A 20,126-nucleotide genomic window follows, 5' to 3' on the forward strand; every position below is an offset into this window, starting at 1 on the left:
TTACATTACACATTTACTTCTGGTTCACCAATGGATTTCTCCAGCTATAACATAATATCCAAATTTAGAATCTACCAGAAAATGACAACTTGGCAGCTTGAAACATGAAACTGCCATCTCAAGTCTGAACCACTGCTGCCCTTTACATTGCAGGGATACTCTCTGTCACTTTCAGCCACTGCAGAATACAGCAGGTAAATTTCTACTGAGTACATCTTGAGCCAAACATATGATATTAATCCAATACAGCATATACTGTTGTTAGTTAAACTACAGAATTGTCTTCAAGGTCAAAGTGCTGCTTCCCTACACTGAAACCAATCTAAGCAGAGGACTGACTCAGTGCATTTTCTTGTGACAAAATTAAAACATTCCTGCAAAAGGAGTAGTATGCCATGGACAAAAATGAAGATGAAGCCTGATCCTCTACATCAATCTCAACTTAGAAAGAAAGATATATTCTTGATTGCAGAGCACAAGAAAATGTTTTGCCCAATATAGAAAATGCAGCTTTTTCACTAAGCAGGAACTGAACCTATGAAGGAAATGGGCAGAGAGCCACAAGAAAATCTGGAGCTGGCAAAGGAGCAGCAAACAGTCTTTAATTCCTGAATTATCTTCTCTTATATCGACAAAAGTAAGCTGACCTTCACAGATTACTGTAGGTAGTGCCACACAACAGACACAAAACCAATGCAAGGAGTTCAGAAGGGAGCCTATGACTTACCCATGGGGCCAGTGTCAAGGCAGCTGAAACACACATGCCAAATGTGCAGTCTGTGCATGAGGAACCTGAAAAGGGAGTCAGCTGGGAAGAATGCTGATGGGAATATCCCTAACTGAGTAGCATCTGACATTATAAAATATTTTTTGTCATGAAATCTAAGACCACCACTTGCCTGCAAGGTGCCCAGGAGCTGAAATACTCACCATTACCACAAACAAACAATCCATAATGGGTCAGCTGAAATAGGCAGTTCAGAAAACTGGCAACAGACAACCTTGATCTTCATGGATGAAGGAGCTACACCTCCTGAAAGCACAGCAGGATTTCTCATGCTGTAACACTGTTAAAAAATAACATCAAAGAAAAGGATATGTGCACCACACTTCTTCCTGTATGTGGCATTATGCATGCTCTTATGGTCTTTGGGCTTGTGTTATTAAGTTAAGGAAGCTACTTTCTAATATAAAATATAACCAGGGAATATCTCGCTTTCAGTCAGATTTTTTTTCCTGGCAGGCTACTGGGGCATCTGAAATTGACACCTTACATATGATAGAAGTCAGTGGCAATACACAGACACCTCAAAAGCTCTGTCCAACAGCTAAGCAGAACAAGAATCAGGAATTGGCGTTCCATACAATGGCCTGCATTCCAATCCTGCAATTTTTTTTCAGTTTTTTGGACAAGACATAAAAATTGAAAATTACATTTAAAAAGAAATTGTTTTACTATTTTACAACCTAAATGATAAGTTCAAAAATATGTAACTACCAGTGATATAAAAGCACAGAACAATGTGTAGATGATTGCTTCCTTTGGGGCAGGCTCATACAGTTCTAGTGTGGACACAAGAGTGCTGACTTTCAAAACTACTTGAGAAAAAGATTGCCAGCTATAACTGACTGAATGGCACCAGTTATATACATTACTGGCCTCTGCAGAGGTCACTTTGAAAAAAGATATTGTGATACACTGTAGCTCTGTCTTCCTTATTATCTAAGACATGGAAGAATAAATACGACAGCTGGTAGTAACACCACCTATCAGTACAGAAGGGGGAAGCATATGAACAGTATCAGTATTCCTGCAAAGAAAAAAAATCTCTGCGATGTAATGTCACCACATCAGACAGAATGAGTGATAAAACTAATTTCCAGTTTTTTTAATGTTTAAAAAAATCAAGGAAAAAATGCAGAAATCTGTGTTACAGAGCAAGTCAATATAAAACTTCAGGACAACCTGATGTACAATGTTAAAGCACCAGGATAAGTACATTTCAAATATGTATACACAAACAAATGGATATATGGAAGGAAACATGAACAATCAAACAGATAATGATTTTTCTCTGAAGAGCTTCAAAAAGTGATCACAGGAATCAGTATCACATATGAAAGGAAAAAAAAAATAATGTCAGCAGGAAGAGCAACAAGCTTGTAGCTTTTCTCAGACTACACAGCCCCAAACGTCATCATTTCTCAGGCACAGATCTGACACTGGTAAATGTGTGCTGCTAACGAAAGAAAATTACTTACCTCAATATCTCCACGATGTAAAGGTCCTCCTGCGTCTGTAATATATAAATATTTTGGAAAGCATAAGCAATCTTGGAAAATAAGTGACAGTATAAATCCTAAACTCCCACACTAAACACCGGTCTAAAAATGTATGCAAGTATATTAGCTAACTTACGGTAGCATCGCATGTCCAGTGCATAAAATTTGTCTTCATGGTAAAAGATTACAACTTCTCTTCCACTGACAACTGCAGTTATTCTTTTTTCCTTCTTAATGTTTTCTACACTTCCAACACAGACAGGGGCTTCTTGTTCTGATTTTTCTAGCAAGGTATTTTCAGATGAACAGTTCATATCTATATTCTAAGAAAGAGTAAGAATAATCCAGATAATTAAATCACAGTACTTGACAATTTTATGTCAATATCCAGCTCAATAATTAAAAATTGTGCTCTCTTAACAGCATCAATAACAGTTCTAACACAGTTTAATCATTAAATCTAAACTAACATGTTGTAGTTTACAGTACAATAAAAACATAAAAAAACTTTCAAAAATAATGCCACACACTTCCTAATATAATTCTTATTAAAGCAAACAGCACTCCTCTGATAAATACAACTCTGTAATGCAATTGACAAAAGCAAAAAGATAAGCATTAAGTTACACACCATTACAAAAATATACTTAACACTTGTTTAACCCAAAGACATTCTGTCCAGAAGTAAACAGGACCATAAGATGAAACAAAGTTCTAACTTCCCACCCACCCACTATACAACCAAACAAGCTTGCCAAAGAATCCCCACAAACACCATACTCCCTGCACTCCCCATGCAACTGTCCTACCCTTAAACCTCATAAACCTTACCTACCTACATTCTACCATCAGAGACTTGAAGTAAAACAGTTCAACTTATTAACTCTCCTTCCCCAACTATGGAAGCCCAGACTCAGACAGTACACAATCATGGTCTTTAAAACCTGCAAAAACTATATCCTTTCAGTTACACAAACGGTTTTCCCAACAGTCTGACAAACTACCTCTATTATACCTATTCATAAATCCCTTTCCTTAACTAGCCACCTTACAATTCAGACTAATCTCATTACTTCCATACAACATACTGACCACTGCTGACCGAGGTCAACCTACAGGCTATATACAAGCCTTTGACTTAATAATCCAAAAACATCTCCAAAACACCTTATATGTGCTCAGCTTTAGTTCATATATGGTCAAACGCATTTGAAAGCCAAACGAATGAGTGATCCTTTTAGGTTAAAACTGGTACTGCTATATCTACACCCATAGCTATCACCAAGCATAACATTCAAGGCTCAGTCTCCCCTCTTTTGATTCCATCCTACAGGAACTCCAAACTACCTTACTAAACTCTCTATGTGGCTCCCAAATTAAGGAACTGATCCTTCATGCAAAAAACAAATCCATGATATCGGATACACACCCAAAACTTAAAACTTCCCAAACTTCTACAGTCCTTCAACTATCACCTCTTTTTAATATCTCAGCCTGACATTAGGATACATCCCTGTCATGACCACAGGTAAAGACATGTGATTGTTTTATTTATTTTATTTGCATTTACTTATTTATTTTGATTTGTTAACCGGTGCAGAGCACTGATTTAAAATGGCCTATTTCAGGGTCAACCCAAGTTTAAAACACAAAGTAAGGAATGATATAAAATTTAACATGTTAAAATACATACAGAAATGCAATTCACACGCTAAGAAAGGATCCCTACAATTTACATAAGGGAAAAAAAATATCCAAGGACAAGCATTTAAGAGACAATGAACAATTACGCCTTACATTTACAAATGGAGAACATATCCCATGTACAAAAGATATAATAGCCATATGTTTAATATTAATAAACAGTGCTTTATTTACACAAAAATATTTACACGAGATATTTACATCAAACATATATTGTACATCTTTTTGTTTGCTAGACTGCTATGTATTTCAGTTAATTGGGGAAAAAAGAAAGGAGAAGAGGAATTCTGGAAAATTAGTGTTATTTCTGATTGAAGGTGATACAGTATCCCACAGCTTGGGTTGCAGAATGAAGAGGCTGTGGTTATTGTATTTTCTGTTTGCAAAAGGGGCGCAGAGAGAGGGTACAAGTTCAGCTATCAACTGAGACTATATATTCCTTCCCCTTATTGTGAATCTGCTAGTGAACAAAGGGAATGAGCTTTGATTTAGTAGCTTATACAGGAATGAGTCAAAAAGTCTGATCAGCCATTTGCTGAACTGGAGGCCATTTTGTTTTTGAGAACTAAGCAGTGGCGTTCATTGCACCCATACATATAGCTAGGGAAATTCAGTGACAAATTGAAGTTGAGGTTGTCTGAAGTATGATGAGGTTCTATTTTGATGCATCAGCTATTTGTGGGAGGCCATACTCTAGCTGGCTTCAATCTTCTCTGCCTGATGGAGATACGACGTGAGACACTTTCCATGCCCAGAAGAGCTATTGTTGGATTGTTTTGTTCAGGGTTCCAAGACTGTAGTGGCTTCTAGAAGATTTTGGTGACCGTCAAGAAAAGTCCAGTCAGAGGCACATATCATAGTTGCAATGGACTCCAAAGAGTATGACTTTTGTCTCACTTATATTAAGTATTACTTTCACAGATCTTAGCCAAAAACAAAACAAAAAATAAATAATGTGAAAAGCAAAACATAAAGATACTTCATGGCTGCTGCAGAATTTGAATTTCAAAATTTCTCACACCAGAAGGCAGGATAGTCAAAGACAAGGGGATGCTACAGTTCCAACTGGATTATGCATTTTTATTTCTTGCCTATTTATCAACAAAATATCTCTGCTATCTTCAAACTCCGGCAAACCACATCTGCGTATTCATCCCCCTAATACTTCCCACTAAGCACCATTGGATTTTCCTTGTCTATACTAGCCGACTCCCAGTTCTTCCACTGCAAATTTTGTCCCTCTCTAACTTATTTGACATCTGCACTACTTCTATGTGCTTTCTCTCCCACTTCAAGTAGCACACACTCTAGTAAACTTTACTAGCCAGCTCTCTTGACATCATACATACTTTACAGATCCTAGTGGGGACCTAATTTTGTTCAGTTAAGTCAAGTCATGGTGTTGGAACTGGATAAACGTCAGATTCTAACATGTTATAAAACTTAATTTACTAGTACGACACCCACAACCCCAGCACAAACCAGCATATAGACATGGGCTGCACTGATTAATCCATCAACATACTTTAGTTTACATGGAGACGGTCTGTAAAGAGCCAGGACAGGACAGCTAATACAGGTCTTCTATTGTTTTTATGAGCTACATAACTGACTTTTGCTCATTAAGAATGTGTGATAAGTGTCTAGACACATCTCAATCATTCTGAGTGAATACATAAGTGTTAAACAAGGTACAGATTCTGAACTTGAAAAAGCTTGAGAGACATTAAAGGGCAACACCAGTCTTATTAATCTATATACAAGCACAGTGATCAAGGCAATATATAGTCCTGTCACATAACAGTCACATTTCTAAAAACAGCAATATCTAGTTGCCTATAGTTTCATACTCTAGGATAAAAGTACAATATTACAGTGTATACACTACTAAACAACTTCACAAAGTGTCAAACATATAAACAAAACAACAAAAATAAATAAAGAAATGCACCTCTTCCTGGTCAGGGCACTTTTATTAACAAAACCTTTTGAGATTTCGTTCCAAGTAACTAAAGAACTTCCTCAGAATATTATGATGTAACTTCCTATCACATAAATAATCATAAAATGAATATTTATACACAATTTAACCAGTTATTTAGAAATTATCATAAATTAAAATAAATATAATACCTGTATCAGGTGTATTAAAATGAGTTTAATTAGTAGGAAGTTGAAAGCAATGAATTTCATGTGATTTTGTATGCAGTAATATTTATTTTAATTTATGCATGCTGGGGTTGTTGAAAGAAAGACAATCAAGTGTATGTGGGTAAGGCAAGTGTGGGTTCGGGATTTTAATGCCAAACTTTTTGGACACACTAAAAGTTGCATAATTAGGGGATGGGGGTGTGTGTGTGTGTCTCAGCATCTTGTGTAGCAGTAGTGTTACAGAAAGGGTCTTCCTCAAGTAAGGTATAGGGCTTGAGCTGGGGGATGGTAAGGGTTAGCATGCATTAGTAAGGATGGTGCTGAAGGCCCCCTGCCAATCCTTGGTAATGCATGCTAAACTCTAACCCTAATCCTGGCCCTAAACTCAACCTTACACCTTACCTTAGGAAAACCTCTTCCATAACAAAATTCAGACAAAAGTATGTCTGAATTTAGTGTTAGTATTTTGGTTAAATGATCACAAAAATAAACAGTTATTTCTTTTACAATTTTTTCAATGTTTTGGAATTTTCAGTAAGTAGATTTTAAAAATGCCAGCATCACTCACCTGTGTTTCAGTGCTTGTGCAAATAATACATCAATGTGATGGTAATCGTATTGTAACATCTGAAACAACTAAACATAGATCAGTTCTACATCTATGCAGTGATCAGTAGCCTGTACAGGGGTGCCACAGTCTGCATCTCCAACGCACTGTACAATCTAAACTGAAAGGCAGTCTCTCCACCCACTGTTCAATGAACTGTTAGCAGCAGGTATGCTTGGTTTCTGCATAACATGGTTCAAGAGAAGAATACCTGTATCTACGTCTGGTATACTGTACAGCTCTGAATAAATCACAGCCCTTCCACCCGCATACATGGCAGCAGTGTTAACCAGTGGTTAATGCAGGTATTCTACGTATCTAAAATATGTGGAGTATGCCTCAAAAGGAATCTGCATTTGTACTCCACTCTACAGTCTAAAATCAAAGCCATTTCCCACGCCTCAGAAGATGTGCTCAAACGCTTGTTCAGTGCAGGTGTCTGTGCTCCTGCTATCTGTATGATGTACCACAAAAATAAATTGTTTGCCTTTTTTGTGTACAGTATAGTCTACAATGAAATATACATCTCTCAAAAATACTGTTCAAGAAAATTGTTTAGAACAAGTATTCCGGCTATGCAGACAGTAAGTACTCATTACAGTATTTTGCAAATGAAGCACAAGCCAACACCTCCAGGGTACATTCTCTGAGAACATTTATAAGTCTAACTATTAACATGTGATTTTTACCCACTAAAATAGCACTTCAAACTACAGTTTTAAAAAACTACTTGCTATTAAACTGTTCACTGATTTTTTTCTCCAGTTTGCTCCCCAGATGGACATAGCTACATCTACATTTTAAAGCAGAGAGGTAGTAACTTACTTATATCATCATCTATGTTCAAAGTGAGGCAGTGTCACAGAGGATGTAGAGGATGTGATTATAAATGCAGTTCACATTTTTCTTGCATCCAAAAGTGAAGACTGCCTCCAAGTTTTTTTGAGCAGCTCTCAGCAAATTATGTTCACTTGTCCTACCTATGAATACTTCTGAATACTGTACTCCATTGCATTGGTAATGCATGGCCCATTTCTATTACCTACTCCTCTGTGTTATAGCATGAAGTATTTTAATTTACTACTTCTGGGTATGCCATGCCCATTTCTGTATCTAATAAGAATTTTAATCAGAACAGCCATGCGCTAACAGATTATTTCTGCTTCCCTAGTGATTCTATTCCAGTAAAAGAGGAAGGAAAGCAAACCTGTTACACCCATTTATTGTACTTCTTGACTTCACTACCCCACTGTTATACTGCCCTCACTGCAGCTTCAACATGGCACAAAACTAAAGCAGCATAAGAGAAAATACATAAAATACAAATATAGCTGTGCAATAAATATGTTTTTTGTATTAATACTACCACCCTACTAGCTACCTCAGTATTCTGTTTACATGGATGCAACTGTTAAGTGTTATTTCTTTCTGTATTATGTCTGTTTTGTACAAGCAAATCACTTAAAAACTGCAGCACAAACAGCATCAGTTTGAAACAGCTCGCTAATGGCTCTTTTTGAGGCCTTTTCATGCATACAGAGCAGAAATGTCTGCTTGCACAAATGTGTACTCTTTAAAGGAAAACCCCACCTTCTTCTATAGTTTAACTCAAACCTTAGGTTGCTTTTCTCCTTACAATATGCTTCCAGATTGTGTTGGTAGCAGAAACCTACTTGTACTTTATAGAACTTTAATTTCCTTACCTTGGAATCAAGAGAAGGTTAAGAACACCCACTTTTTTTTCAAACTTAACTTTTCACATAATTTGCAGAGAAATCTGCCTGCACATACATGACATACCACAAACACAGAGACATTTGTAGTGAGGTACTACTGACAATCTTATATGGATAATTAGTCCTGCTGATGTCAGGAGGCCAGCACTTGATGTAAAAAAGACAGAGTTGTGAAACTGTTTTCCAATGTCTTTATTGTAGAGAGGAAGAGAACTTACTGATATTTTTCTTGTAATTCCTGTAAAGCAGCAGCACATTTACCAAATTGTGGGGGCAGGTGACGGTCAAGTTGTCTTGGACTGTAAAGAAATACTTTGAGCAAAGGCCTGCAGTTTAGCTACTTTTTAGTTGCAGCTGTATAATTCCTTAGTACACTAAGCTCTGAGACACGCACAAATGAGAGCCATTCGAGAAATAACAGTCAGTCCTGTTACAGGAGGTATATAAAATTTTGGTGACTAACACTAATCCCATTATTTGTTAATGGCATGGGAATACACGACTACTTCCTTATGCCTAGCATGAATCATGTAAAGAAAACCTGAAGTTGATTATGGGAAAGAGAAAGGCTTGAAGAAAAACAAGGTTAAATTGAATGTCAAGCCCCACTGGCAGCCATTTTGCAGAAAACATATTAAAATTCTATAAGAAGCTACCAGAGTGATTTTTGAAGTGTTAAAATAGCTCAGAAAACAAAGACAGAGTGAAAAAAATAGATTTATTTAGTTCTAAGGTAGAGTTTTCCTTTAACTCATTAACACCTATGTGGTGTGGAATATTGCACCTCTTACAGCCTGCATACATCCTTGCATTCCAGAACATTTTCTGAAAAAAAAAATCAGCTTAAAAAGCATAATATAGGCTTTGCTACTGCAGGACATACTAGATTAACTATATTATTGTCATTTTATTAATAAATCACTGTCCTTTCAAATCTTGTCTGTTATAAGCTGGTAAGTCACTTGATTAAAAAGTCAGACCTAAAAAAGGTCTGGATCCTATATGCAGCTACAGGTGTTACATGGAAGTATACAAAAAAGGCACTATAGGCTTGAATGAGTTAAAAAAAAGACAGTATGTTGCTAAAATCAGTACTGTTTGTTCCACAGGCTGACAGAGTGGCGACTAAATCAAGAACAAAACTTGCTGGAGAGACAGGTTTAGCTCCCAGAGGCTGCCCCGTCTCTGGAATAGACTTCCCATACACGTCAAACAGAGTACCTCGCCAACCCTCTTCAAGCACAACCTTGATGAGTAGATGGGAAAACATACATTTTTCCCAGAAGTTCCACCTGTGTCCCTCATTGACAGGGGTGACAGGTGTTGACTGAGGTTTCTTTTTGGGGATAAACTCTTGGCTAGGCTTGTAAGGGCCCCACAACCATCAGCCTAGTAACTTCCTATGATCCTAACAGTGTTAAATAAGCCCTTACTATAAAATGTTAACATATCAGTTCAGTCCAGTATTTCTCCTTCAGTTACATACAGGATTATGATTAGGTTTCCAATCATAACCAGAAGATTATGTGCTTAAGACACAGATGTCAAGAAATTCACAATGAGAACATACATCAAGAGGTGAATCCTGACACCCATGATGAGAACAGATAACAGAGGGTTATGATCCGAGACCCAATAATAACTATATGTAGAACTTTATCTGTTCCTTGTATTACCAATTACAGAAAAAAATAATTGTAGGCATGCAAAGTGTTTTACTGGCTTTGAAAGCACCTTAGCTGGTGCTGTCAACAGACAGCTGCATACCTCTTATCAAAGTCTTCTTTAATAACAGTTCTGGAAAATTCCAATAATATGGGATACAAGATCAAAGTCGGGAACATTTTTTTTTAAATATTCCACCAATTTAAACTGTTAAGAAAATTGCAGGTTTTACATCATGTGTTTCCTGGACAATAAGTATGAAACTTTAAAGTTTTGCATTACTGACTGACTAACTCTCAGTGATTTACCAAAAAATCAATAATTTTACTGACATGGCAAAAATATGATGGAAGTTGGGGACATTCTGCATAATCAGGGACAGTAGACTGAAACAAAAATGCTTTTATGGCATAAGGTAAAAAGAGCTGATAAATACTTTGTTCCACCACACTTTTGTTTCTTAGTGTGGCAGAGTGAAGTTCTAATAGCTTTAAAAAACTGTTTTACCTTCTGCCACTGCACTTTGCTGTCCAGCACTGTCCACTGTTAGCCCCTAGCATGATACCTGATCTTAAAAGCACTTAGGGTGTCCTTAATAAGGTCTTGTTAAGCACCCCTAAGTGATGTTGATATTGGGTCATATGCCAGGTAATCACTTAAGTTTATCTTTTTCTCAGTTTCAGAGCATAATCTTAGTACTATATTTCATTTCCACTGACTGTTAAAGTCAATAAAATGTATGAAAGGTACACCAGTAAATAGAATTCTATATTCCTCATATTAATGTTGTACATCATGCATATTATCTGTACTCTTTAAATGGGTCTTTTCTTTCAGCAAAATGTGTTATAGGATATAATTACTCTAAAGGTCACAACAGAGGATGCAACTTGCCAGAAAGATGCAGTTTCCTAGGCCATCACTACAACTTGCTAAATAGTTCACTGTTGACTCATCCCTGGGACACCTACTAGGACTCATCAAGTTTCAGTCTACAGTTTATTTCATCATTCCTTCATCACCCACCAAGTTCAGTCTAAACTCTAGACCTCACAAACAGAACACCGCTTTTACTACCAGACCTTTCTCCCATTTCGAGTAGCATACAATCCAGTGAAAATCACTGGGCTGCTCTCAACACCATACATGTTCTCTGATCCCTAGTAAGAACAAACTCTGGTGGCAAACGCTCCAAGTTACAGATGACTGAAAGGTTAAGCTGTCATGCCCAACAAGCCATCATTTTCCCCAAACTATGTTTATTGTACATCACATGTGTGTCCACTCAAAATCAAGATGTACTCAACCAACAGCTAACTGCCACTTCAGTCTAACTTTCAGATCCAACTTTAACTATTTGGGCTTGCATGCATTTTATGCTCATTTATTCTGGCAGTCAGCATGTATGAGCTGCTTCTTAGAGTCGTGGGTTTGATTCCCTCAGTCACCATTTCCCTACTGCATGACTTTGATTAAGTTTTTTTGGAGGGAGTCTGAAAAGACCCATGCAGTTCATTACTTCACTCTGGTTAATAATTAGTTACAATTAATTTACTAATTAATGAATTTTCTAATTACACACTTTATCCAGTTCAGCAGCATTCAGGAGCCAGAGCCTATCCTTGTACTCAGTGGGTGCAAGACAAAGAAAACAATCTTGGACAGGATGTCAGTCCACAGCAAATGTCCCCTACACACACAAACAAACACACACACACACACAATTATAGACAGAAGACACACCTACAGATAACTTGGAGGATTTTCATTTCATCTACTATGCTTTTAGAATATGAAAGGAAACAAGAAAAAAACACTGAAACACCACACCAATGTGCCATCCCACACTGATAATAAACTACTAGGCATGGAACATGTTATCTAAATACACAGATATGTTTATATCGGAATGCTCTTGTCCACTTGATAAGATTAAGAACAAAAAAAAAAAAATTTGTGACTTTTCATAAATATGTTACTATAAAGTTATCTAATACAATAAAAGCATTTACAGTACAAACAAAGAACAATAAGTTAAACTGCATTTGTATGATCCCTCACATTTAGCTTTCTACTTTAAATGGAACTTCACAATAATCTGCATTCTACCAACAATATTGTCACCATACCTCTCAGTTGTCTTGATTTCTACAGAATATCCAGATTTTTCTGGCAATTCGCTGAGGACTGAACTAAATAATGACATAACATGAGTTTCAGACTTTATATCCTTCAGAAAATGCATGCTAACACACACATTATTCTACCAATAGGTTTAAGACCAGTATTTAAAATCTGTCCCTATGTTTGTGTCTTTGTCCCTCAATTATTTTAGGATTTGTCCAGATTTCTTGTGCTCAAAAGTTGAGAGGTATGACTGACACTGATCCAGAAACAAGCAGTTGACAGAATGATATATGTCTAAAATCTGCTCATATTGATACTAAAAGTATAAGGAAAAAACATATCTGGATCCACTGGTTTAGTCAGAATCAACTTGATATTCAGGCAATATTCAAAACATGGCTAAAAGATACAGCCCTTGATTCAGAAGTTATACTTTCTATTTATAACATTATGTGGTCAGACAGAAAACAAAAGAATGCATGACGAAGTGCCATACTGTACTGTGACCATCTCCTTTGTATACTATTAGAAAAACAACCTTTTCTCCCTCAATGACAATTTGTCCTGGCCCAAATTAAAATTAACAAACCAAAGAATCAAGTGTATTACAAATAACTGAACAACCAAAATGCCAAATCACAAAAAGTCAAAACTGTTGATGGACTGAGTAAACAGCAAAAAAAGAAAAAGGAAAAAAAAACCAAGGGAAAGAAAACATGGAAATGATGTCCCCCACACCTCCTGATACTTATATATACCAATTCCGTGAATGTATAACAGTGAGGAAAGAGAAGATCTACCAAATGTCTACTGTCCGGCAATCTTGAACCAACAGTAAAATGGAACGTTCAACAAAACATGAGTTAACCAAAATATTTAAAGATTCATGTTTTGGAGAAAACAATGTTCAACAGAAGGAATTGCACTCACGTGCATGTGTTTCTTGCACAAACGGAGTACCAGGATAGGCTCTGGCTTCTGAATACTGCTGTACTGGTTAAAGTGTGTAATCACATTACCAGACACCTGCAGCAGCTGGCGAGACCTTAGAGATTTCTCACCAAGAAAATTCAGGGTGTTCAACACATGACCTACATGGACAGACTAAAGGCCCTCTCATTGTACTCTGTATCTTATAGGCTGCTGACAGGCGACTTGTACCTGTCTTACAGAGCGGTCTCGGACCCTCCTCTAATGGAAATGCTGTACACCAGCAACTCAAATGGGACAATACTCACTCTCTCTAGGGAACTTAACCTATTCATGCAAAACAGAGCTCCTTAATGACCCTATTTAAGCTTAACAGTCTGCTGGATGGGAGACTGTAAATGTACCCAGGGGGTATCACCTATGTCCCGCATGGATAAGGGCAGTCAATGTTGATCATAGTCTTGTGCTGCAAATATAGATCATACAACTTGGTCAATAAGGGAACAAGGGTATAACATGGCTAGGCTTATAAAGGCCCTAGCATCAATAGCGTAGTAACCTCCTATGAATCTATGAACCTATAAGATGCTGCATTTTTAAACTGAAATGTAATATTTATGAAGTGCACTTATAGGATATGTTCATAAGAACAAATTCCTTCTAAAGTAATACAGAAAAAAACTGAGGAATACTTTCTGTTAATTGGGTACATAAACGTTGTATCTCATAATAAGCAACACTATACATACTCAAAAAGTACTGCTGTATTAGACAAAAAGTTAAGCCCAGCTAAAGAGACTGCTACTGATCCTTGGAGTTAAAAAGTACCAAGACTAATTCCCACAAATGAAAAAGAGATCTGTATTTCTAACATAAAACTACAACAATGTTTCCAGCACAGTAATACTGGACACTGCACTTGAGTTTCCTTTCATTTTTTTAAATATCATGATGTTAGTGAAACATTTGGTGCTAATGTAATGTCCCATGTTAAGTTTCAAGATTACTCTTCAGGTAAAGATTTAGTACCAACATTACAAATATAGGTTATTGTGGACAGGGCCCCAGCCTTAAGCATAGGTGGGTGAGGTGGCTACCCAGGATGCCACTTGATAAGGCAGTCAGTAAAGCACCCTTGCCATGATGCTCCTCCTGAGAAAAGATTGGCACCATGCAAGGGAAGTGCCACACACTCTGTTTAGCTTCCACGCTTTCAAATTGGCTTCACTTACCCACTGTGATCTAAATCATGGATTCTTTTAAGCTTTAAAGACATTGTGAATGGACATCTAGACAGTGGTGAATGAAAATGAACAGAAAGCCCAGAAACTTTGAACAGTGGCAGGAAATGGCTATGGTACCAGTACAAATCCCTTCAGGAGTCTGTACGTAACTGCTCCAAGGAGAATGCTGAGGAAAAGAGTGAGGATCATGAAGAATGGACTGCTTTGGTATTTTGCTTTTTTTTTCTTCTTTTTTTTTTTTTGCTGTTGTTTTGTAACACCTGTCTTGCAGACAACAACTGGATATCACACATAATACACAAAGTAACTACTGTTCTCAAAGATTTGGCAGAAAAAAAACACATTTTATGAGGAGAATACAGAAAATTGGAGACAAAATCAAGGCCATTCTATGAACTCAGGTACAGCTGAAAGATATTCTTGCAAAGTTTGCAGACACAGTCTGCATATTTTGCCTAATGTGATCCTCCAATACCCTGTACTATTTAATTTCTGGAAGGTATTGTATTCTGTATTAATCAATCTTAATCTGACCACAGTCCACATATCTGATATCTATTCCTGCCTGGGAACAAAATAACTACTATAAAGTACGGGTTCATGGCCAGCCTTAGGCAGACAGAGGAATACATTACAATTGTCCCTGATTTCCCATCATATTTTCATCTGCTTCTCATAAAAAATGTGGTTTTCTGGCAAATCATTGAGGACTGTAATCCTTAAATAATGGTAGGCATTTGAATTTCAGACTTTAAATACTTCAGAACATACAGGATAATGAAAAAATCTGTTATTCTAGCAATTTTCTAAGTAATGTAAGTAATATTTTAAAAACCTGTCCATAAGTTTGGACTGTTGCCCCTCTCACTCTATTATTTTCTAATTCTTACTCTAGGATGCTGCAAGCTAGTAACTTGACTATGATACTTTGTGGCCCTATTTTTTAACTTTAAAAACATCAGATATCTGCAGTGTACATACACAAAACTATAATTGCTGGGGCTGTCTGTGGACCAAATGAGTAGCCGCTGTTATTTACTCATTATTTTGCCTTTGCAAGACTAATGTGATTTCTGTGAAGAAACGTGGAATAGTTTAATGCGTTTCTACTGCTTCTGGGGATGAAAGTTGAAATATAACACATGGCCATCATTTGTTACCATAATCAGATGTCCAAAGTCAACATAAAAGTAGCTGGAATTGTTAGGTGTGATTGGGGGCTGTCTGAGGATGAAGGTAACTGACCCTCTTCTCATTTGCTCATTTCAAAGAGCTACCATTCAAGCTTTGCAAGACTACTTTGCATTTATGTGAAGAATGATGGAATACCTTACTATGATTATGTTTAAGTAAAACAAAATGAATTACGTTATTGTGTCCATTACTCTTGTTATTATTCTTTACTACAGCCAAGCACTCTGGGTGTACACAATCGGTAAAATGGTTTTAATTGAAGGCTACGGAAGCTCTTTGCGGAAAAAATGATTTATCCCTGTTGTTCTTTGATTATTGTTAAAGAACAGTCACTGGTTTGGTGCAGAAGAAGTAGTGTCATACAATGTACTGTATTTGCTGAAATCAGTGTAAAACTAGTAATGCTATGGTTTATGCTTATGTGGGGGAATGTGGTTACAATGTCTTCAGGAATAAAAAGTTGGTATTTTCTTTCACATTTCATCACAAAAATCAGCACAACACATAGTAAACAGCCATCTTTGATGGTCTGGTAAGAGCAGGATATGTGTAAAATCTACTGATTGATATCATGGTGAGTAGTATTGTCATCTCAAAGCACTTGTCTCTGGATGAGTTCTTGGCTGTGGCTTTTTTGGTATGGAGTCTGCAGGCTGTCCTGTCTCTTTGTGGGTTTATTCTTGTGCTCTTCTTTCCTCTAACACCTCAAAAATATGCCATGGATGAACCAGAATAAATTAAATTTGCCTATAGGCAAGCAGACAGCAGTGTGTGTTTGTTTATTCTGACAAACTTGGCTTGTAAGGAATAGTGCCAGTATTTATATGTACATGTGAAAATTCAATACATCTTATGATAAGATGTAGTGTGTGAGTGAGACTGTGGGTGTGTGTGTATATATGTGCATGCATGTGTGTATGTGTACACAAAATAATATCACAGACTTTCATCTTTGGGCATGCACAATACTGGAATATTGCTGGGCAAATATGTAACTCTTCTGGGGTAGCAGTATAAACAAAAAAAAAACAGTAAATTTATTATAGCTTTCAAAAATAAGGCATAAAATGTATCACAAAACAGCTAGGACTTCAGAGCTTCTAAATAAATTTTGACAAATGCTTAATAGAGCCTCTGCAAGGAACTCCACCCAGTCTAAAACTAGTTCTGTACAGAGGTGTGTACAGAAGGTGACTACAACTTGTGAGGGACAGTGAGGTCATTATGTCTTTAATTTTCATCACAATTAAACTTCAGAGGTGTGCTCAGGAAGTTACTATAGCATCTGTAGAAGCTGGCAACAGTATAGTCATTATTTGATCTAATTTTCCACACAATCAAAACTTGGAGATATGCACAGAAACCCACAGTTGCTTGTACAGGGGCAGTGTACTGTCTAGCAGCAACAAGTTAGAAAACTTATTGTGATCATTATTTTTTCACTTTCCTAACAATCAAACATTAGACAGTCACAATGAGGGTACAAACAGCTACAGTTACATTAACAATAATTTTTTTTATTTTATTTTTTTTTTATTTATCTAACATTTATTGACCAGGAATGTCCGACTAGGTTCCACAGAGCCTGTTTTCAGCGGAGGCCCGGGGAGAAATGCTCCAAATGCATGTCTTTGGAATGTGGGAGGAAACCGGAGTACCCGGAGGAAACCCACGCGAACACAGGGAGAACATGCAAACTCCACACAGAAGGCACCCCAGCCGAGAATCGAACCAGAGAACCTCTTGCTGTGAGGCGACAACGTTAACCGCTGCACCACTGTGCCGCCCAATATTAATATTGCCCATAATAATACCTATTTGTTAATAAGGTAGGCGCACTGGTCCCACAGTCCCTTTTCAAGGAGTAACCTAGAAGCAATGCCTGGTTCAAGAATTAATCACACCCACAAATTCAAAACACATGTTTATTTCATCATGGTTTGGTGTTTCCCACATTTTAATACCACTCTGGGACTATTTACATTTTGTTAAATATTTTTATCCTTAATTTCTGAGTCTGACCACATGGGGTCTGGCATCTTGAAGTCATTCTGTTTAGTCTGCCTCTAGGTATCCCACAATGCAGTGCTTGCATATAAAAAAATTACATGACACAGGCCTCTTTTTCCTAAAGCTCCTGTGACTGCATTGATTTTTACATTCATACACTGCTGTCTGAAAAATTCAGTCAGTTTATTTTAACATTGCATGTCGTTCAATGACTACTTAAAACACAAACAGTGCAAAAGCCACTGAACAGACTTTCAAAGTGTTTTTTACTGCTGCTTCTTTTTTAGAATGGCTAAACTGCAGTCTTTTGTGAAGCCTGAATTGTATTACTTTGACTCATATCCCATCCTCCTTCACACCTAACTTCCCTAGCTGTCAAAGTGCTAAGGGTAATTTGAGCTGTTACCTGCACTGATTGATAGCTCACAGCAGGAGACTTGACTCATGTACTGTTTCCTTGTTCTAGCCTTTACTTTCTGTATGGGTAGGGGAAGGACCAGGGAGCTGTGACATCACAGCATGGGTGGATTTTTAGGACAGTCATGGTGATGTCAGTTTGATGAGGGAATTGGCCAGAAAACTACCAGTATTCAGTGGCCTTGATGACATCAATGAATTGGAGGCTGCAGCAAGCTTTTCCAGGGCAGAATAAAAGGTTTTTGAAAGTGAAACCACCACAAGACAGGAAGGTACTGTTCTAGTGGACAGAAACAGTCATTTTAAAATATTTTAAATGCTGTATTGTTGTTTATTCATAGCAGGGACAGTAAATAGGGTGAAAAAGGAGACAAAAGTTGAGCATTTAATAACAGAATCCCGTTGTTGTCTTTTAAGTGACTTGCTCAAGGTCACACAGCTGGGATGGGAAGGCTGTGCCATAGAAACTCCAGCTTCAAGCGGTTGCTGTTATACAGATATATATACAGCACATCCCCACATCCCTTTTATGAGCATGAGTAGAAAAGCATGCTGTGCATATATGTCTGACAGCACTACACTGAAATATGATTACTTATTTATTTATCTTTGTTGACCGGGAAGATCTGACTGGGATAAATACCCTTTTTCAGTGAAGGCCCAAGGCGAAAAGCTCCAGTATTCACATACAAAAACAATATACAGTATTTTTTTTATTTCCACATTGTATATAATATTTTCATTTCCACACTCTATATATTTTCATCTTAGTTACATATGCATTTTTGGATATGTAATTAGCTGTAATGGGTGATTAATGCTAACCTTCCATCATACCATTTGTGACTACCAGAAGTAGATAAAATAATAGAAAACTTGTATAGTTGCATAAGGTTGTAGCAGACGGAAATACAAAGAAAAACAAGGGAAGACAAAGACTGACATTTGGGTTGAAATTAGTAAGAAGTGGTACGATGAGGGAGAACAAGGATGAAGTAAGAGTAGGTAGTTAAGAAATATAAATAATACAACAAAAAGAACGAAACAGCAACAAAGAAAATACATCGGCCAGAAAACCACAATAAATGTAATAGAAGCACTGAATACTCTTGACGTCTCAGCTGAAAAGCCTTCAAGGAGTAAAAAAGTACACTGAATCAAGCTAAACATTTACATAAAATGCAAAACAATAATTCAAGTAAACAAATCAATTACATATTTAAATAAGCACCCTCCAATTGAAATCCTCATTTAACCCATTAAGATACACTGTATCAAATTTAAGAATATATACAGCTTCCTTAAATAAAAGTTTGTGTTTAGTCAACTCAATTTCAAAAAAAGAAACATTCATTTTCTCTAAAATAGTAGCCTTTAAAACTTCACTACAGCTATTATGAAATTCATAAAAATGCCTAGCTATAGGACTCTCTTCTTTATTATTTTTAGCATCCCTTATATGTTCCATAAGCCTCACTTTAAATTGTCTCTTTGTCTGTCCAATACAAAAACAAATTACACGGACACTTTAATGCATAAATCACACCTATAGCGTTACATGAAAACTTTTAGTTTAGTTATGTACTCACCATAACTTCAGATGTTTGGGATCCATCTCGCCTACATTCTGACTGATGAGTTCGGAGCCGATCCCTCGGCTCCGACTCGGCACGCTTATGCCAAAGAGCGAAGTCTCTTATTGGCTGAGCTTACTATATCCCAGGATGCACCACTACCAGTCCCCCAGATCTAGTTTGTCCGCATACATGCACACATGCACGCTCTGATTATATAACATCGTCAGATGAACAAGATAAAACAGAACTCAAAGATGGATCCCAAACATCTCATCCAATTTATAGTGGGAAATGGAGCTTGGAATGAGAAGTAGCCATAGCTCTGGAGTGAGCTTTGATAGATGTTGTAAGTTGCTTATTCGAAGAAGAATAAGCCTGAGTTATGCAATCTCTAATCCATTTGGAGATAGTAGCTTTTGTGATGGTTTTACCCAATTTATTGTCTGAGAAGGACACAAACAACTGGTCTGACTTACGGGTT

The 20,126-nt window shown here is 37.0% G+C and overlaps 1 protein-coding gene across 2 annotated transcripts in view; it reads right to left on the bottom strand.

Moving 5' to 3' along the window:
• The window catches only part of RFESD (Rieske Fe-S domain containing), a 197,397-nt gene that overhangs the window by 155,727 nt on the left and 21,544 nt on the right, over positions 1 to 20,126 (bottom strand). The window contains exons 1-3 of one of the 2 annotated variants that reach the window (XM_044064127.1): positions 12,276 to 12,338; positions 2,420 to 2,606; positions 2,263 to 2,297 (exon numbers count right to left, since the gene is read on the bottom strand). In XM_044064127.1, the coding sequence (XP_043920062.1) occupies positions 2,263 to 2,297; positions 2,420 to 2,597 (213 nt within the window). In that variant the 5' untranslated portion in view covers positions 2,598 to 2,606; positions 12,276 to 12,338. Of the gene's footprint in view, positions 1 to 2,262; positions 2,298 to 2,419; positions 2,607 to 12,275; positions 12,339 to 20,126 lie in introns of those variants that run through there. The other variant, XM_044064126.1, reaches the window with a different exon arrangement.

The sequence above is a fragment of the Protopterus annectens genome, chromosome 2.part2 (assembly GCF_019279795.1).
Source record: "Protopterus annectens isolate FY-2018-M chromosome 2.part2, PAN1.0, whole genome shotgun sequence".
Classification (NCBI taxonomy): Eukaryota; Metazoa; Chordata; order Ceratodontiformes; family Protopteridae; genus Protopterus; species Protopterus annectens.